Source organism: Panthera tigris, chromosome B2 (genome assembly GCF_018350195.1).
Source record: "Panthera tigris isolate Pti1 chromosome B2, P.tigris_Pti1_mat1.1, whole genome shotgun sequence".
Lineage (NCBI taxonomy): Eukaryota > Metazoa > Chordata > Mammalia > Carnivora > Felidae > Panthera > Panthera tigris.
The window spans coordinates 79,811,338-79,828,341 of NC_056664.1; the positions used below are offsets into that span (position 1 = coordinate 79,811,338).

At 43.4% G+C, this 17,004-nt stretch overlaps 1 protein-coding gene across 1 annotated transcript in view; it reads right to left on the reverse strand.

Annotated features, from left to right (window-relative positions):
* The window catches only part of MDN1 (midasin AAA ATPase 1), a 173,180-nt gene that overhangs the window by 29,419 nt on the left and 126,757 nt on the right, over positions 1-17,004 (reverse strand). The window contains exons 64-80 of the mRNA XM_042986808.1: positions 15,966-16,127; positions 15,477-15,750; positions 14,492-14,727; positions 13,651-13,746; positions 12,970-13,064; positions 12,205-12,326; positions 11,296-11,442; positions 10,345-10,454; positions 9,629-9,702; positions 8,954-9,146; positions 7,465-7,624; positions 5,221-5,367; positions 4,558-4,681; positions 3,253-3,358; positions 2,127-2,242; positions 739-1,224; positions 227-453 (exon numbers count right to left, since the gene is read on the reverse strand). Coding sequence (XP_042842742.1) covers positions 227-453; positions 739-1,224; positions 2,127-2,242; positions 3,253-3,358; positions 4,558-4,681; positions 5,221-5,367; positions 7,465-7,624; positions 8,954-9,146; positions 9,629-9,702; positions 10,345-10,454; positions 11,296-11,442; positions 12,205-12,326; positions 12,970-13,064; positions 13,651-13,746; positions 14,492-14,727; positions 15,477-15,750; positions 15,966-16,127 — 2,875 coding nt within the window. The remainder of the gene's footprint in view (positions 1-226; positions 454-738; positions 1,225-2,126; positions 2,243-3,252; positions 3,359-4,557; positions 4,682-5,220; positions 5,368-7,464; positions 7,625-8,953; positions 9,147-9,628; positions 9,703-10,344; positions 10,455-11,295; positions 11,443-12,204; positions 12,327-12,969; positions 13,065-13,650; positions 13,747-14,491; positions 14,728-15,476; positions 15,751-15,965; positions 16,128-17,004) is intronic.

Genomic DNA, 17,004 nt, shown 5'->3' on the forward strand with positions numbered 1-17,004 from the left:
CCTTTCTCTCTCTCAAAATAAATAAATAAACTTTAAGAAAAAAGAGAAATGAGGCAGAAAGAGTTAAGAGCTAGGGGTTCCAACCACACCTATCTGCCTTAGAACCCTGGACAGATATGTCTGGAACAAAACATAATGTGTCTTTAGGATAGTCTAGATTTAAATCTGTAAGACATCACTCCTACACCAGGCTTTGACTCCCTTACTGAGTGACAGACAGTCTTACCACTTTGGCTTCCTGAAGCAAGTAGATGTGTCTTCCAGGAAGTAAAGTCATCTGTGGCTTTATTGATTTCTCCTCTTAAATAGTCCAGGCTCTCAACTAATGCCATTTGTTGGTCTGTTTGCTCAACTTCTATCCTGGGAATAATGAACAAGGACTCTAGTCCTTGCAAATGAACTGACACCTGGGACAGGCAACTCAGCCCAGAAGAACAAACTTCAAAATCTTTCCTGCAACAACAGAAATTCAACAATGTTGACAAGAAGGGGCTACCATAAACACACACACACACATACACACACACACACCCTGATCCTTCCATCCACTAAAATGTGAGCAGGGGAGAATTCACTGTACCTCAAGAGTAACAGCTAGACATACGCTACAAAGCACTATGAAGGTCCACAGAAAAACAGAATTGAAATAAAATAACCTTTCATCATTTTATCCCCTTACTAAACTCTGAGCAAGCACCGAAGCACACAGAGGGACAGTACAGACATAGCCATACTCACCAAGAATGAAAGAGAGTCTCACAAGACTGCTGCCTGATTTTGTCAACATCAGCTTTCACTGTTTTAATGGTTTTCAGCATCTCTGTTAATCTCGCAGTTGACTGTTGCCAAAGCTCGTCCTGTTTCCGCATCCAGCAACCAGAGGGCAGCTGATTTCGAGGTAGTGGGGATGGGCAACTAAATTCTGATGGGATGAGGTCCTGTATGGCTCCAGAAAGCTGGCCGTTGGTGAGCTCTGGTCCTTCTGGGTAGGGGGCAGAAGGCTGACCCTGTACCTGGGCACCACTGTGGCCTGGAGTTGGCCCTGCACTGGGGCAGCACTGGAGGAGCAAGGAGAGCTGCTCAAGCAGGATCTGGCTCTGCATGGCCAGATGCTGCAGCCTTTCTGTCCACTGCTGCACACCATCCTGAGGGGGGAAGGCCACCGGGTAGACCAGCGGCTCAGTCAGTCTGCCATGAATCTCCTGCACACAGCCAAGGAGGTTCCTGTGCAGAGAAACCCATGGAGAAATCATGTGGCACCTTAAACTGCATCGCCATGTTGTTTTTAACAATAACTTCATTTGTTTCTGAACAAAGTATGGGTTTTTTCACATAATCAAGGAGAGAACCCCCATGGTTAAGACTGTTAAAACGCCCTTTGAAATCCTTAAACACAACCTTCTGAAGACCGAAAGCAAGTGTCTTCAGTCTTACACAAGTGTCAAAACTCACTGCTTATCACCTACCCCCTTACAGCTTTTTCCCATCTAACAGTCAAATCACTGCAGTGATTTCAACCATTACTTAAAAAAAAAAAAAAAAAAAATCTAGTAAACGTGGTATACTTTGTTAGATAAACCCTTATGCGTACAACAGAAAATGGTTGCGGCCAAAGTGATTACAATCTGGAAATACTACCTCTCAGCCAAGAATCCATTCAAAAAATGATGACAGGCTTCCTAACTGTCCTCGTCTTTTAAATATTTAATTCCACTGAGGAACGTCCATGCATGGCTCAGCAAATTGCAACTCTGTGGTCCAAAACCCCCCATGAACTGAAGCAGTCTCAAATCTAATCTATGCCCAGAGACAGATACCATACACACAATCCTGTCACGCAATCTGATGGACTGTCAACCACAAACCCCCTCTCTCCAGACCAAGGTGTACTTCAGCCATGGCAATTTTATCTAATTCAGCCCCCGAACTCATCTCCCAGGGCCCATTCTCCCAAGAGGTGCTGCCACAACCACAGGGCAGAAGCACATCACCAAAAGCAAGGGGAAGAGCCAAGAGAAACCCCATCTGCTTCTGTGGGTCTCAAAAGTTCATTTCCAAATTGAGAGCAGACTCACACAATTGTTCCTAATTCATGCCACAAACCCAACTAACTAGTTCGTGAATACCTGAGGAGGATCCACTGCTCAGTCAGCGTGGTCAGGGAGCGCCGCTGTTGGATAAGCACCTTCATCAGATGTGCCGAGAACCCTTTGCATCGCTCGACGTTGCTCATGCCCAACTCCTGCAAAGGGGAAGTGGAAACATGCCAAAGGTTTTACTGGCAAACATCACCACACACGCAGGTGTTACCAGAAAGCAGTTTCATCCAAAACTCGCTGGGGAAAGTGCCTTTTAATTGGATAAGCTTTGGATATGCTGCAGTCTAGAGGCAACACATTCATCTTTCTAAGCAGTGCTTCTCAAATTGTGCTTCCACAAATCACTGATGTTCCATGATTTAACACTGAGACACCTGAGTGGTTCAGCTGGTTAAACATCTGACTCTAGATTTTGGCTCAGGTCATAGTCTCACAGTTTGTGAGTTCGAGCCCCGCATCGGGCTCCACGCTGGCAGTGTAGAGCCTAGTTGGGATATTCTCTCTCTGTGTGTCTCTCTCTCCCCTTCTCTCCGCTGCTCCCCAGCTCGAAGTAAATAAATAAACTAAAACAAAACAAAACAAAACAAGAACTAGTTTAACATCAAAATTAGTGGCCTTTTCTCAATTCACAAGAGGAAAACTATCTGAAGATGGCATTCTCCACATGAAGCTTTTCTTATATAACCTCTTTTTTAAATGTTTTATTTATTTTTGAGAAAGAGTGTGTGTGTGCATGAGCACATGTGGGGAAGGGGCAGAGAGAGAGAGAGAGAGGAAGACAGAGGATCCAAAGCAGGCTCTATGCTGACAGCAGTGAGCCCACGAAGGGCTCAAACTCACAAACCCTGAAATCATGACTCCAGCCGAAGTCAGATGCTCAATCGACTGAGCTACCCAGGCACCCCTTACATAACTTTTCTTACGCATTTGGTCTTGTTGGCAAACGTAAGTAATAGAATTTATGATAAAATGCTTTCTGATTAAGCACAAAATTACACTGATTTATACTGTAAGTTTAATGATGTTCTGCAAAAAGCTCAGTCACGTTCTGTAATGGGCTCTGATCACTTGGTAAGACCTGAGAGTGCTGCCCTGGAGGAACAAAATAGGAGCTTTCCCTGGGCCCCGGTAATTCTGAGGTTCTTTCACCTACCTTGGCAGGAGCTGCTAAGGCTGCACTAAGCCTGGCGTGCCGTGCAAGAGAGCGAAAGAAGTACTTCTGGCATCCATCCCATGAAGAGGAGATTTCTGTCAGCAGCCTAGAAATCAACATGATATACTTAAATAAAACCACTATTTCCCATCAAAGATCCTGAAGACTCAGAGATTGGTATTATGTAGTCACAACCAAAAGCTAAGAGTGCGAATAGATTCATTTCTGTGAGGTCTCATTCAGTCAGGCGCTCATTAGTCCTTTATGCAAAGAATGTATTACATACTTAACACTGGAAGTATAGAGGGAAAATAAATTATGATGACAATATAGTTTCCTTAATGAAAACTTTATAACTATCTTAGGAGTGGAAGCTAAAGGTCATAAATTCTGATGCCCACGGGGGCCAAGCAGTTAACATAAATGATTAAGGACAGACAAGCACAAAATGATACATGGCAATGACAGCCGACCTCAATGTGGGAAAAGCAACAGGACTGTTTGCAGACTGTAGTGATCTGGAGAGCATGTGTCCTGTCCAAAGGAGGGAGCTACAGTTTAACTTTCTCACAGGAAAGCAAATCCAATTGGCCCAATCTTCCTGAAAAACTGAAATTCAGAATATTTATTTATTTATGTAAAATTTCTACTTTGGGGATGCCTGGCTGGCTCAGTCAGAAGAGCATGTGACTCTTGATCTCAGGGTTGTGAGTTTGAGTCCCACGAAGGGTGTAGGGATTACTTAAATAAATCTTAAAAATAAAATTTCTACTTTTTATAATGCTGTGTTGAATTAAACTTTAAAGCACTCAGAGGGCCACTGAGCAAACAAAATACAAATGTATGTGTACCCAGCTCATGTAAATCATCTATTTACAACCACTTCTGCCACAGTTAATGAACACAGAGGTAACTCTGTCTCAAAATTTATAGGTTCTCAAATTGAAGAATACATTAGAAATTATAAAGAATTTATGTATATGCAATCACTAAAAATGTGGCCATTCTCTCACAGATTTTCGCCTGTGAATTCAAACCAAGTGAGGAGCCCTCAGGAAAATCAGAGGACCAAAAAAAAATAACGGGAGAGGTGAATACAAGGAGAAAGAAAAAGAAAAAAGAAAAAAAAAAAGTCTCTTACTGAATGCTCACCACGTGCCAGATGCAGAGCCAGAGCCAGAGCCAGGCACTTTTTAAAATGTTATCTTTACAGCAATGCTAGGAGAGAGGTATTCTATCCCCATTTTGGCAAATGAAGACATGAAGCTTAAATGACTTGCTCCATTTATAATTTAAAAAACAAACCTAGAATCAGCCTGAGTGCTGCTGACTACAGACAATGCACTCCGGAGATCTAACGGGTGAAGATGAAGCATCTCTTGAGGGTTTTTTGAACGGGCCCAGGCAAGACCTTTGCGATATGACAAACCTAGGAAGTAAATAGCATGCATTTAAGTAAAGGAACTCAGAAGAGAATGACTATGCTATGCCCCACCCCATCCCACTGCCACTGTGACTCTAAAAATAAAGTCCTTGGAATAGCACCACCCAGGAGCTTGTTAGAACTCAGGCTGACAGGCCCTGCCCTGCCCCTACTACAACAGAACCCCTGCATTTAACAAGATTCCCTGAGTCATTTGAACATACATTAAAGTTTGAGAATTTGCTCTCTAAGCTACATTGGAAGGGTGGGTGCCATACAACATATGGTGATGAAAACAAAGCATGGTTTCTGAGAACCTTCGTTACAAAACTGTGAAAATATTTGGGACTCACAAATGGTTGGTTCATCACATGGATTTCATATGTGTGACTGAACTCTCAGAATGGCATTTCAAAACCTTGCCTACTGCCTCCTGCTTTCCACCACCCCAATCGTCTCTAGAAATTCCCCCCACATCACCCGCGTTGTTTTCCTCCCTAAGAGCTGGTGACCATTCTTCATCAGGTTTCCAATGAGAACCATACCAGTTTTGGCAAGGTGTTGAAAGAGGTCTGCTAAAGCTCGCTGCTTCCGCAGGAGAATATGCTTGGCTTCTGACCGCTGCTTCTCCTTCTCTGCAGAGGGCTCCACATTCAAGCTCTGCAGCTCCCTCACAGAGGAAATCACTTCACCTAAGGAAATAACAAGGAGGAAATACCGAAATCCCACAGTCTAATTAACATGTTAAACTACTCAGACCCAGGACATCGTGGGACACGAAAACCAGGTGACACTCATCTTTACAGCTCTGATAACTAGCACAGTCCTTAGCATTTGGTAAATTCTAAATTAAAGGTGCACGGAAATAGAAAATACTCATGGAATTCATCCCTCTTGACAACAAACAAACCAAATAAAAAGTAGTTTTTCTTTTTTTAATTTATGGGGTTTAAAAATAGGCAAAAAAGCACTTGTTGAACACTATGTGCAGCAATTTATAGTAAGAATTTAAATCATATATTTCCCATAAATAGGATACATCCTGAGGTCCTATCCTGTACCTGGTTCGTGGTTGATGTTCCCTTACTCTGTACAACTCCAGGAGCACTGATTTACAGCTGTTTGGAGAGGCTCAGAAAGGTCTAGTCACTTACTAAAGTTCATTCAGCTAAAGAGTGACTAGAAGACAAGACACAAACCCTGGCCAAACTGACTCTGAAACCCAAATTCTTTCTCCAGCACCACACTGCCCTGCTGAATACCCATGGGTGGCTGTAACATGAGGCTGCTGCCTGCCTGCCACAGGGAGTGTTATGGACTGTGTCCCCCAAAATTCATGTTAGAGTCCTAACCCCCAGTGCCTCAGATTATGAGTGTATTTGGAGATAAGACCTTTAAAGAGGTAATTAAGGTAACGTGAGGCAATATGGGTGGGCCCTAATCCAACCTGACTGATGTTCTTAACAGAAGAGTAGGACATGGGAGAACATGTGAAAACACAGAGGGGAAACAGAGCAGCCAAGGGGACAGACCTCAGAAGAAACCAAACCTGCAAATACTTTGATTTCATATGTTTAACTTCCAGAACTGTTTAGAAAACTAACTTTTCTTGTTTAAGCCACCCTATATGTGATACTTTAAGGTAGCTCTAACAAACTAACACGGACATTCTAGTCTTCCAGAAGAAAGCAAGTGTAGTGGACACCATTATACAGACATTGTAGGAAAGTCAGAGAATTCTTTGCATCACAGAGTGGGTACCCTTTCCAGAAGATGCACATGGGACCTGTATCCCATTCATTTCGATCATCAGGATCAGGCAGGCAGATCATCTTCAGCAATGGATATATATAACAGGCTATTGTTCTAACAAGTTTTTTTTTTTAATGTTTATTTTTTTGAGACAGAGAGGGAGAGAGAGAAAGAGATATGGAGTGCACACATTCATATGTGCACAAGCAGGGGAGAGGCAAAAAGAGGGGGTGAGAGAGAATCCTAAGCAGGCTCCACACTGTCAGCTCAGAGCCTAGCTTGGGGCTCAATCCCACACACTGTGAAATCATAACCTGAGCTGAAATCAAGAGTCAGATGCTTAACCAACTGAACCACCCAGGCACCCCCTAACAAGTTTTAAAAATAAAGAGCTCCCTGAGATCACATTGTAGCCTCACTGAAGAAGGACCAGTTTCACTCTGACACCATACTCATGGGGGGTGATTAGGGGTGCAGACAGTGCTGGAGGATGACAAGACCTCAATCTATTAAGTTCTGGAATCCCTTCCCCAGCCACGGCTGTTATACTACAGAGCAAATCTCGGCTCTCAACTTCCCTGTGCAAGGACGACCAGCAGATGAAACTGCTACATCTCTCCACAGTGAAGAAAGCAAGAAAAGGACAGTGAGTGAATCTTCCTTCTCCTTTAACTCAAGGGAGACAATATTTGGAGAGGTAGGAACAGCTTACAGACTCTGAGAAACTTGTCTCTGTACCTCTTTATTCATGCCCCCAACCAAAGAGAGCTGATATAGACAAGGCTACTGCAGAAAATGGCATAACATAGCATTAGCTATGGACAAGATGGACAAGGTGAAAATTATAACAGCTTGTGTGGTCTCTGCTGGCTCCTGCGACTGGGCTCTGTTTTTTAGCCCACTTGTTTATTCAATTAACCGCTCAACACTACTGATGACGTCAAAAAAAGGACATAGGCAGCAAATTCCCACGCTCTTGGGGGCACTAGAGAAAACAGAGCAAACCCCACACTTTGCCCCTGGCTGCTGGCACTCACCAGTGAAGTGATCAAGTCCCTCCACTAGGTAAGGCAGACGGCTTTCCTTCATGAGCGTCAGGCACACCTTCCTCATTCGTTTCATGAGCTTTGGCAAGCGACACAGCAGCTCTCCCTCCAAGGGGAAAGAAGCACCCTGACACTGTTCTGGAATCACAGCCTGTGAGACAGAGCACAGGTTAGCCTCACTGCCAAGAACAGTAACAGCACTCACCTGCACTGGTGCTAAATTTAAATGCCATACCCCTCTACACACACTCAGCTCAGTAAGTATTAAATCCTCTCCTCCCCAGCTCTGAGGTCTCACAAGAACAAAAGCAGCATCACCAAAATTAAGATGTGTCCTGGATATTTAGAGAACCCTACTGCTGCTCCACGTGAGATCACTTAGAAGCACCCCGTCTCACCTGCGGCAATACCACCTGTGCTAGCGACCATTCTAGACTTTGGAATGTACTAGAACTGCTGCCTTTATGGTGCTGTGCTGCACTGCCTGTCTTGGACACACAAGTCGTACTTCTACCACCACCTCTTCCACCCTCCACTTTCTTCAATTCAATTATGAGGAACCCAGATACTGGCTAATGGGAAAAACTTTCGTCCACCGGGGCATATTTTCATCCCCTCCCCCGCCCCCCCCCACCGAAGAATCTCTGAAATTCCTATGCTGTCATCAACAGCAAATCAAAAATTTTGGTCAGCATGACAGAAATCAGTGAGCTGATGAATATAATCAAAAGAAAATGAACTTGGAGCCCACACCGTATTTGTAGAACCACAGCATGGCTACATGCTCAATTTCTATTACACTTTCTGTACTTGGGAAATACTAAAAATAGCTTGAGGACTTCCACTGCTTACTCTATGGACCCACGACGGTAAGTACAGTAGGAAGGCAAAGGCTATTACTGTCCTGAGGTGTGCTCTCTGATCCCAAAGCTCTTTACATCTAAGGATATAATGTGGGACCACTCATTCTGTAACAGACCTGCTCACCCAAAGTCTCCATAACTGTTACATTTTCTGGAATTTTGCAAGCCAGCTCTTAACTGTTGGTGCTTGAAGTTGGTCATGATGAGAGAATTTATACCATGGTCATCAGCAAACACTAAAATCAACCTATCACTGCAAACATTCACTCCCTATACAGCAGCTTCATCATGTGGTAGCCCAAAGGCAGCTTCAATGGCATATTCCTCAACTGATGCTTTAAGTCTTCCATCACAGGAAGATGAAATCTACCTGCTTCACAGGTAAGCACAGAAAGTGCGTATTTCCCGTAGGCGAACATTAAACTTTCAGCACTAGGACTGATGCCTTTTGCCTTATTAGGTAGCAGTGTCAGACATACATATAAGTGCTATATTTGTCCAAAGAGCAAGATTTCAAAGGAATTGCCTTGCCCAGTTCTAGGGACATTCTTCCACATAAAGCACAGACCTCACTAGACTGGCCCAAGAATAAGCAAACACCATCTCGTAAGGTATACCTGTGCAGCTACTGGCTGGGCCAACAGGGTCTCCCTCAGTGCCATGTTCAGACTCTGAATGGGGGATGCCTCGCTGGTGGCTGCTGGCTGTGACAAAAAGTCAGGCTGTTCCTCCTTGTCACTCTCCACCAAGGATGACCGGCAGGGTTCACTCAGGACAGCTTCAAATTTCTTCATGAATTTAAAGAGGGTCCTGGCCCCATGTAATGACAGATGAAGAGGAAAAGATGGATGGAAAGTGAGGAAATGTAAAATGGCATAACGCACACACATATAACTTAATAACCTTATCGTCTGTACGCATGAACCCCTTACATACTCATAATCATCCTGTTTATTTTTTAAGGAAAAGTAAGGCAGGTATTGTCATCTCCTTTTTCTAGAAGTAAAAACTGAAGCCAGGAATGGGGCCATGACTTCCCTCAAGGGAAGACAGCTAGTATGTAGCAGAAGTGCTTAGGCTGCTTTGTCTCGAGGCACACCAATTCTTTTTGTAGGCAGACTTTGCTTCAGGTGGTAGGGGGTGCTGTCGAAAAGCCACACCCAAACAATCTAGTGCTTCATAAGGAGTTCAAAGCAGCACTAAGGCCACTTGAACAATTTAATTTAGTCTTGCTACCTAGCATACAAAAATTCTCACCTTTAGTCACTCTGAATTTTTAAAAGATAAATTACCTGTGTGTCTTTTCCACAGATTGTTTAATGGACCAGAAGCTGACATCATTCCACTTGGATATCTTTACAAATTCCTGTAAGATAAATGAAGAACAAGGAACGGTTTTATAAAGATATATGAAGAACAAGGAATGGTAGCATTTTGTTTCTTTCTAAATCACCTGTTTACCGAAGACCAGAGCCCACTCCATCCCACATACAGGACTGTATACCAGTGAACAAGTAAAACAAGTCTAAAATGGGAATCCAGGTGTTTGTCACAAAGCAATGAAAAGAGAGTGCTCCTATGATCAACATGTCACCTGATATGTGTTCAGCTTGTACCAGGGCTGCCTCCACAACCACTGAATTATCAAAAGATAGGACCCTCCTTTCCCCCAGGGCACCTTGCTGGCACACAACACTAGATGGCGCTCCTCTGAGGTGGAAAATCAGCCAGGGCAAGAGCGGGGGAGTGAACACTAACGGAGTTTGTGGCAATCTTCTTGAGAAGCCTTTGATGGGCCACTCCACTAACCCGTCACACACTTGGGACAGGTCAGCAATGGAGCCAATGCCACAGAATAAATCTTGCCATTCTACTTGGCAGTTGCAATGCTCTCCTCCATTCCCCAGAGCCCCCTGCTTCATAGTTAAATGGATAAAAGAAAAGAACTAAACAGAATTTGCTGATTTTGTTCTCCCAAGAGTAATCATTACAAAGCTGTTCATCTTACTTTAAGTTCTTTTTCTAGGGGGGAACGAAGTTCCACAATTTTGGCTTGGACCCGGTCAAAGAATTGCTTGTAATAATGGTACAAATTCCACAGAACACTGCAAAGTGAATCTGGAAGAAATGAAAAGGAAACAAAAACACCACACTTGCTGCATGTGCTACTGGCTCCACCTGTGGGCTTCACATTTTAGAGACGCTCCTTCCTCTTTACTCTTCAGGCCATGAGATGACAGCACAACATTTCACAGGCATGTTATTTAACAGCTTATCAGGGAGTCTGAGTCTAGCAATTCCCTGAGATGCAGGCAGCCTGTCACCTCTACCCCATTTTTTCATTACAGCTTATACTGAATTTTGTTGCTCTTAAAGGTGATGTACTCAATGTTCCACTAAACACAATGTCAAACCCTTTCTCAGAATCTTATTGTAAAGTCAGCAGAAACTAAACCTGTTTTAAAAGATGGCCTATTAAGAGGTTCAGCCTGACTGCTCATTCACATACAATCTATAGTCCTAGTTACATTTTCATCCAAATACCTGTGGTCAGGGACAGTAATTGACAGTGTTTCCTGTGCAGTTACTTGATATGTAGTAGAGAGCTTGCTAGATCAAAGAATCTAATTATGGCCTGGATCAAGCAGAAGCTTAGCAGGACACCTACACTGTCGATACAGAAAGATGTGCAGCCTCAACATGCCAGTTCCCAAGATCTGCATTTGGCAATTTACCTCTGGCAGAGTTCATTAGTTTGGGCTTCATTTATAACCACTTTGTACTTTAATGTTGTTCTCTGTATCTAATGTGAATCACTTCAAAGTAAGAGATGACTGAAAGCGTAACATTTAAAACCTGGTATGCAATAAGATGCCTATCTTGTGAAGAATTCAAAGCCTAACCCATTTAAACATTACAGTGTAAGAGTAAAGAAAAACACACACACACCCCTCCTTACCCTTTCCTTCAACTTGAGGCATCAACAAGACATGACAATGGAAAACCAGTAACATCTGAAGCCGTACGTGGAATTCTCCCAGTGAGGATCCCTCAATAAATGCTTGTAATGTGCTGACCAGCAACATCAGGGTCATCTGCTTATCATCTTTAAAGATTCAAAGAAGAAAACATATGCACCTGCAACCATCACTTCATATTTGTAACATGCATGCAATCTACTATGGGACATACTGGGGCACGGCAGGAAAAGAGAGACCATAATTAAAGTGAAACTCTGAGGGGCGCCTGGGTGGCGCAGTCGGTTAAGCGTCCGACTTCAGCCAGGTCACGATCTCGCGGTCCGTGAGTTCGAGCCCTGCGTCAGGCTCTGGGCTGATGGCTCGGAGCCTGGAGCCTGTTTCCGATTCTGTGTCTCCCTCTCTCTCTGCCCCTCCCCCGTTCATGCTCTGTCTCTCTCTGTCCAAAAATAAATTAAAAAAACGTTGAAAAAAAAAAAATTAAAGTGAAACTCTGAGGCATAGGTAAATTCCCAGCTGATATAAAAACAGCTCACTCAGGGTATGTGTTAAACGCACTCAAAACAGATTATGAAACTGAATTATAAGGTGCTTGTTTTAAGTATGAAATGAAACACTTTTAACTCAAGCAGGTCAACTAGTACCCAAGAAAAAAAATCTTCATTTTTGCCTGTCTCTTGGATATAGAGCATAAGGAAACCTTATGACCAGCTCTCTAGACTCTGAACAAATCACGTAAACCTCTCAGAAATACCATGAAGTCAAATGATGCATCCCATGTAAAAGGAGTGGTGCGAGGAGACAAGGGAACAGGTAAATCCCACATCTGCAGCACTCTACAATTAGCCTGCAACTTCTAAATATGCAGGGAATTTATGGACAGTTGTTACCTTCCTGCTCCTCTGTTTGTTCCTGCATGTGCTTCTCAAGCATCTGGTAGATGGAGAACCAGTGCTTGGTGGATTTCTCAGTATGGCGCTTCATGGTATTATCCAAACTCATAGACCAGCAGCTGAAACATGAGAGAAGAAGCCAAGCAGGCATTTAAGGAAACCCATTTGAAAGATCTGAAACCACAGAAGCAAAAGCTAAACATTCACTATTCTCTCCTTCCAAGTGGAGATGGAGAAGCTACCTAGTTTGTCGCCTCCGGAATGTATGCCATTGTCTCTACTGAGGTTATCTTATTTTTTTAATTTTATTTTTGAGAGAGGGAGACAGAGAGCAAGTGGGACAGGGGGAGACAGAGACAGAATCCAAAGCAGGCTCCAGGATATGAGCTGTCAGCACAGAGCCTGATGTGGGGCTCGAACCCACGAGCTGTGAGATCATGACCTGAGCTGAGGTTGGATGCTTAACTGACTGAGCCACCCAGGTGTCCCTCTACTGAGGTCATTTTAAATGCTCTATTTGTTTTTTAAGTAGGCTCCATGCCCAATGTGGGGCTTGAACTCACGGCCCTGAGATCAAGAGTCAGATGCTCTACTGACTGGGCCAGCCAGGCACCCCTAATGCCCTGCTATTTAACTCTGTGATTAATAACTGAAAAGTACATTCTCTTACTACAGAAACCCTGCAGAAGCAAACTATCAAAAGATGAACGTCCCTACAGCACAAGTTCAGGAGGGGAAGGGAAGTGACAGATTATCACTTACTTCAGTTCCAGTTTACGCCAACGAATGATCGTCTGACTGACTAAATCGAGATGTTTCCGCAGAGACAGAGCTCGACTTGCATTCTCCTCCCAATCCTAAAACACAAAGATAAAATTTACTGCTGGGCTCTTAAATAACTCTTATGCTGATTTATCAATAGCAATGAGTGTACATCCAACATATCTAGCTTCAAGTTGTTTCTAGTCACCTGACAGAATCAAGCAGAGCTGAGTTTAGAGGCAGGCAAAAAGTAAAGGATTTAGGAACCTGAGTGTGAATGCCTATTGCTAGACACGTGACCCCTCCAAAGTGCAGAGCCCTAACGTGATCGTCAGGGAAGCACCAGATAGTTCAGAGGCCGTGAAAGGACTGAGGGGATGGGACGTGCAGGCACGTAGCTGGTCTGGAGGCCCACCTGGGAGTCCTGGAAGAGGGAGACTGCAGTACCAGTGGATACTGCGTCCTACCCTTGAAAACAGGTGACACAGGCCCCTCACGTGCCCCCTAAGATAATGGCTTCACCTGTAATGATCTGACCCCATGCCAGAAAAACAAAGAGGCTTATTCTTCACCAACCCAAACTATAGCTTTCTGTCCCTCTGGCAATAATGTTGCCCCAAGATCATTTTTTTCAATTGATTACAAACTAAAATGAGGAAGAGAGAGAGAGAATTATCTTACCTGTGCCTTTGCTAGAAGGATCTCTAAGCCATTCAGCAACTTTGAGATAGGACTGGAAAGTGGGAAACTACGAATTCTGTCTATTACAACCAGCAGCTGCAGGAAAAAAAAAGAAAACGAAGAAAAGATCTAGGCATCTCTGTGGGAATACAATCACTCCAAGTCACAGGCCACTGAAAAGAGGCCTGATGAAAGTTTTATGCAAAGTTTCTGCTTCACAAGCCCCTGTGAAAGCCACAGAGGCTTTCTAGGGCTGTGGATCAAAGATAAACACTTTATCTGCTGCATTACTCTGGAAAGAAGATGGACTTTGATATGAAACTCTTTTTTTTTTCTTTTTTTAAAGTTTATTTACTTATTTTTTTAGTAATCTCTACAGCCAATGTGGGGCTTGAACTCATGACCCTGAAATCAAGAGTCACATGCTCTTTCAACTGAGCCAGCCAGATGCCCCCAAAATAATAACTCTTAACCACTCTCCGCTGTTAAGATTTACTAAAAAACTGGTTGAAGACCACAGAGTGAGGTCTGCGTTAAAACTGCCAATCTTGGAAAAGACAGGCCTTTGCTAATGTGCATATGTGTCTGAATAAAGAGGGCAATAATACAGCAGCATTTTAACATGTCGACAGCAAACTCTGACCAACAAATAAAATTAGCGGAATCCCAAACATCATTTATGTAACAGCAGTACAACTGGTATGTTCATCCTGAAGTGAGTAGTGTCTCACTCAAGTGGGATTCTGTAAACCTTTGTTTATATACTGAAACGTGCACATGACTGCCCTGGGAGATGGCAGAGACCACACCCTCAGTGTTCCCTCCTCACAGGCTGCCCTACCTGCTCAAGGGCTGGGTGTTCCGGCCAATCCTGCAGCAGCTGACTGACAGCCTCTGAGAAACCCTGAAGCACAGGTTGACAATGCCTTGCTTCTGGGACATTGGGGTGCTGGTAGAAGTCATAGGGCCCATCAGCCTTCACTATCAGATCTGAGGTTGCCTCACCAAAGAGAGTGTTATGGGAGAGGGTACAAGCCAAAAGTTGGCTGCCCAGGAGTTGGTCATTCAGTTCAGCTCCTGTGAAGTTAACATCAGTACAGTCAGTGCACTTAGTAGGTTGAGCCATCAAGTTACAAAGATGTCAAACACATGCTCAGAAACAATGAACTACTAGACCTAATGAAGCAGATTATGTCACAGTGCCAATCATGCCCAAAGCAACATAGGCCTAGAGGAGCAGGACCCTAGTATCATAGTAGTATCACCAAAATCTGCTAAGTTTCTCAGACATATAGAGGAACTCAGACATTGCCTGGTTGTTATTAAAAGAGTACAGAGTCTGGTTTGATGGATTCAAATTCCTGGCTTTTATAGTTGTCTTGGTAGACAGAAATGAAAATTAAAGCTTCCTGCCTAATATCAAGGAGTAACTAATGAGGTCATACAGGAAACTGAACCAAACAATATTCTGTAAGCTTGATTTCTGAATTCCCAGGTTTCTCCCAGGAATAAATGATGGGAAAAGCACTAAAGCTATTACAGGCAAATTAGAAATAATACTGAAGAACAAAACTATTTAAACTAAGTCCATATCCTTGTTTTTTAAATCCCTTCCTCCCAAAGTATTCAAATGATAAAAATCCCTTACTGCAGAATTTTAAATCAAGTTTTTTGAAGTAGCTGGAGTCTCTTAAGCTAAGGAAACTCCCTCGATAAGGAATTTAGCAAAAAAAATAGGGAGGTGATGACTTTAATTGTTCCCTAAGTAGTAATTACATTTATTTGTCCTCGTTTCCCAAGAGTATAACAAAAATGAATTGTCATACCCATCAGAGGGTAGAACTGTGTCACAAGAGATGCCCCAGTTTGATAGCAGGATAGAAACAGGCCAAGGTAATGCTTTGTCTCATGTGGTGGCAAAGTCTGTTGGTACCAGAGGGACCGAGCAAAGTTGAGGCACAGCTGCTGATGAATGAGCATCACAGCCTGCATTGAGCTCTGGGAGAGGAGGCCAGGATCTGAAGCTGCTCCCTCTTCTTGCCCATCTGAAGTTCCCTTCTTCTCCTCCAGTGTTGGTTCTACCAAAATATCTGCAAAATCCTGCCAATAACATTAGAGCAATTGAACTTCTAAAAATCAGAATCCAGTTCTACTCAAAAAGGAAGGAGGAAAGATGTTGTGTGAACACTCAAGAAAATGAAGTAGTAACTTACATATAGATATAGTAAAAAGACTGATTATAAAACCATTCAAAGGTAACACGGGTGGCATCAAGGGAACTCATTCCCAAACAAACCCTATTACCACCACCCGACCTTTTCATGCAGTGGGAACTGCTTTCTGAACTCCCGTTCTTCCTCCTCCTCCTCGCTCAGGGCAGTCCTGGAGTTCCTGCTCCTGTATCTGTACAAGCTGTTTTCCTCCTCAGCCTTCTCTTGGGCTATACGTTCCTGTTCATCCCACTCATTGATAATTTCCTGAAAAGCCACAATATTAGAAAGTAATTTATTTGCTTTTGCTGAAGTACTTAAACAAAGCAAGACTTGTGATCTGTTGTTGTTTTGTTTTGTTTTGTTTTGTTTAAGAGAGACGGGGGTGGGGGTGGGGGTGAGGGAGTGGGGAGAGGGTGCAGAGGGAGAGTATCCCAAGCAGGCTCCACACTCAGCTTGGAGCCTGATGCATGACTCTGGGATCATGACCTGAGCTGAAATCAAGAGTCAGACACTCAACCAACTGAGCCACGCAGATGCCCCAAGATTGGCTATCTGTTAATTTCTCATGAAAATAAAAGTACTATGGTTCAAAAAGAAGTAAATGCCAACATCCAAGAAACATTTTAGGTATAGAGAGCAAATGAACTTTGTTTTCAAACTGTGTATCTGCAGCAACCCATTTTCCAAAGCACCCCCTTACTGTAGTGCTACAATTTCACAGGTGTAAAAACTCGCTACAGTAGAGCTAATGCCATTGGAAGTTCCTGTCAGGAGCTAGCAGTGTTTTGTACTAAGGACAGGCTCTGCATAGACAATGTGGGGGTTGTAATTCAGACTATACTTGGCTAACAACTCAAGCAGCTGGCCCAAGGGTTTGGGAAAGGGAAACCTGGGCTGGGGGCAGGGTGGTTGAGGCGAACCATCAGGAAAACTGGGCTATGCCTGATCAGACACTTCTTAAATTCCCTAGTACCTCTAAGATTTTAGATCCTTAAGTTGGCAAAAACTGTAAGTTAAAGAAACCATGCAGTATTGATGAGAACTGAGGAAATGAGCACCCATCAATCAGGAAGATAATTTGTGTTAAAAACCTAAGCAATTCTGCTTTCCAGAATTTGTACCCAAAGACCTAGGTATAAGA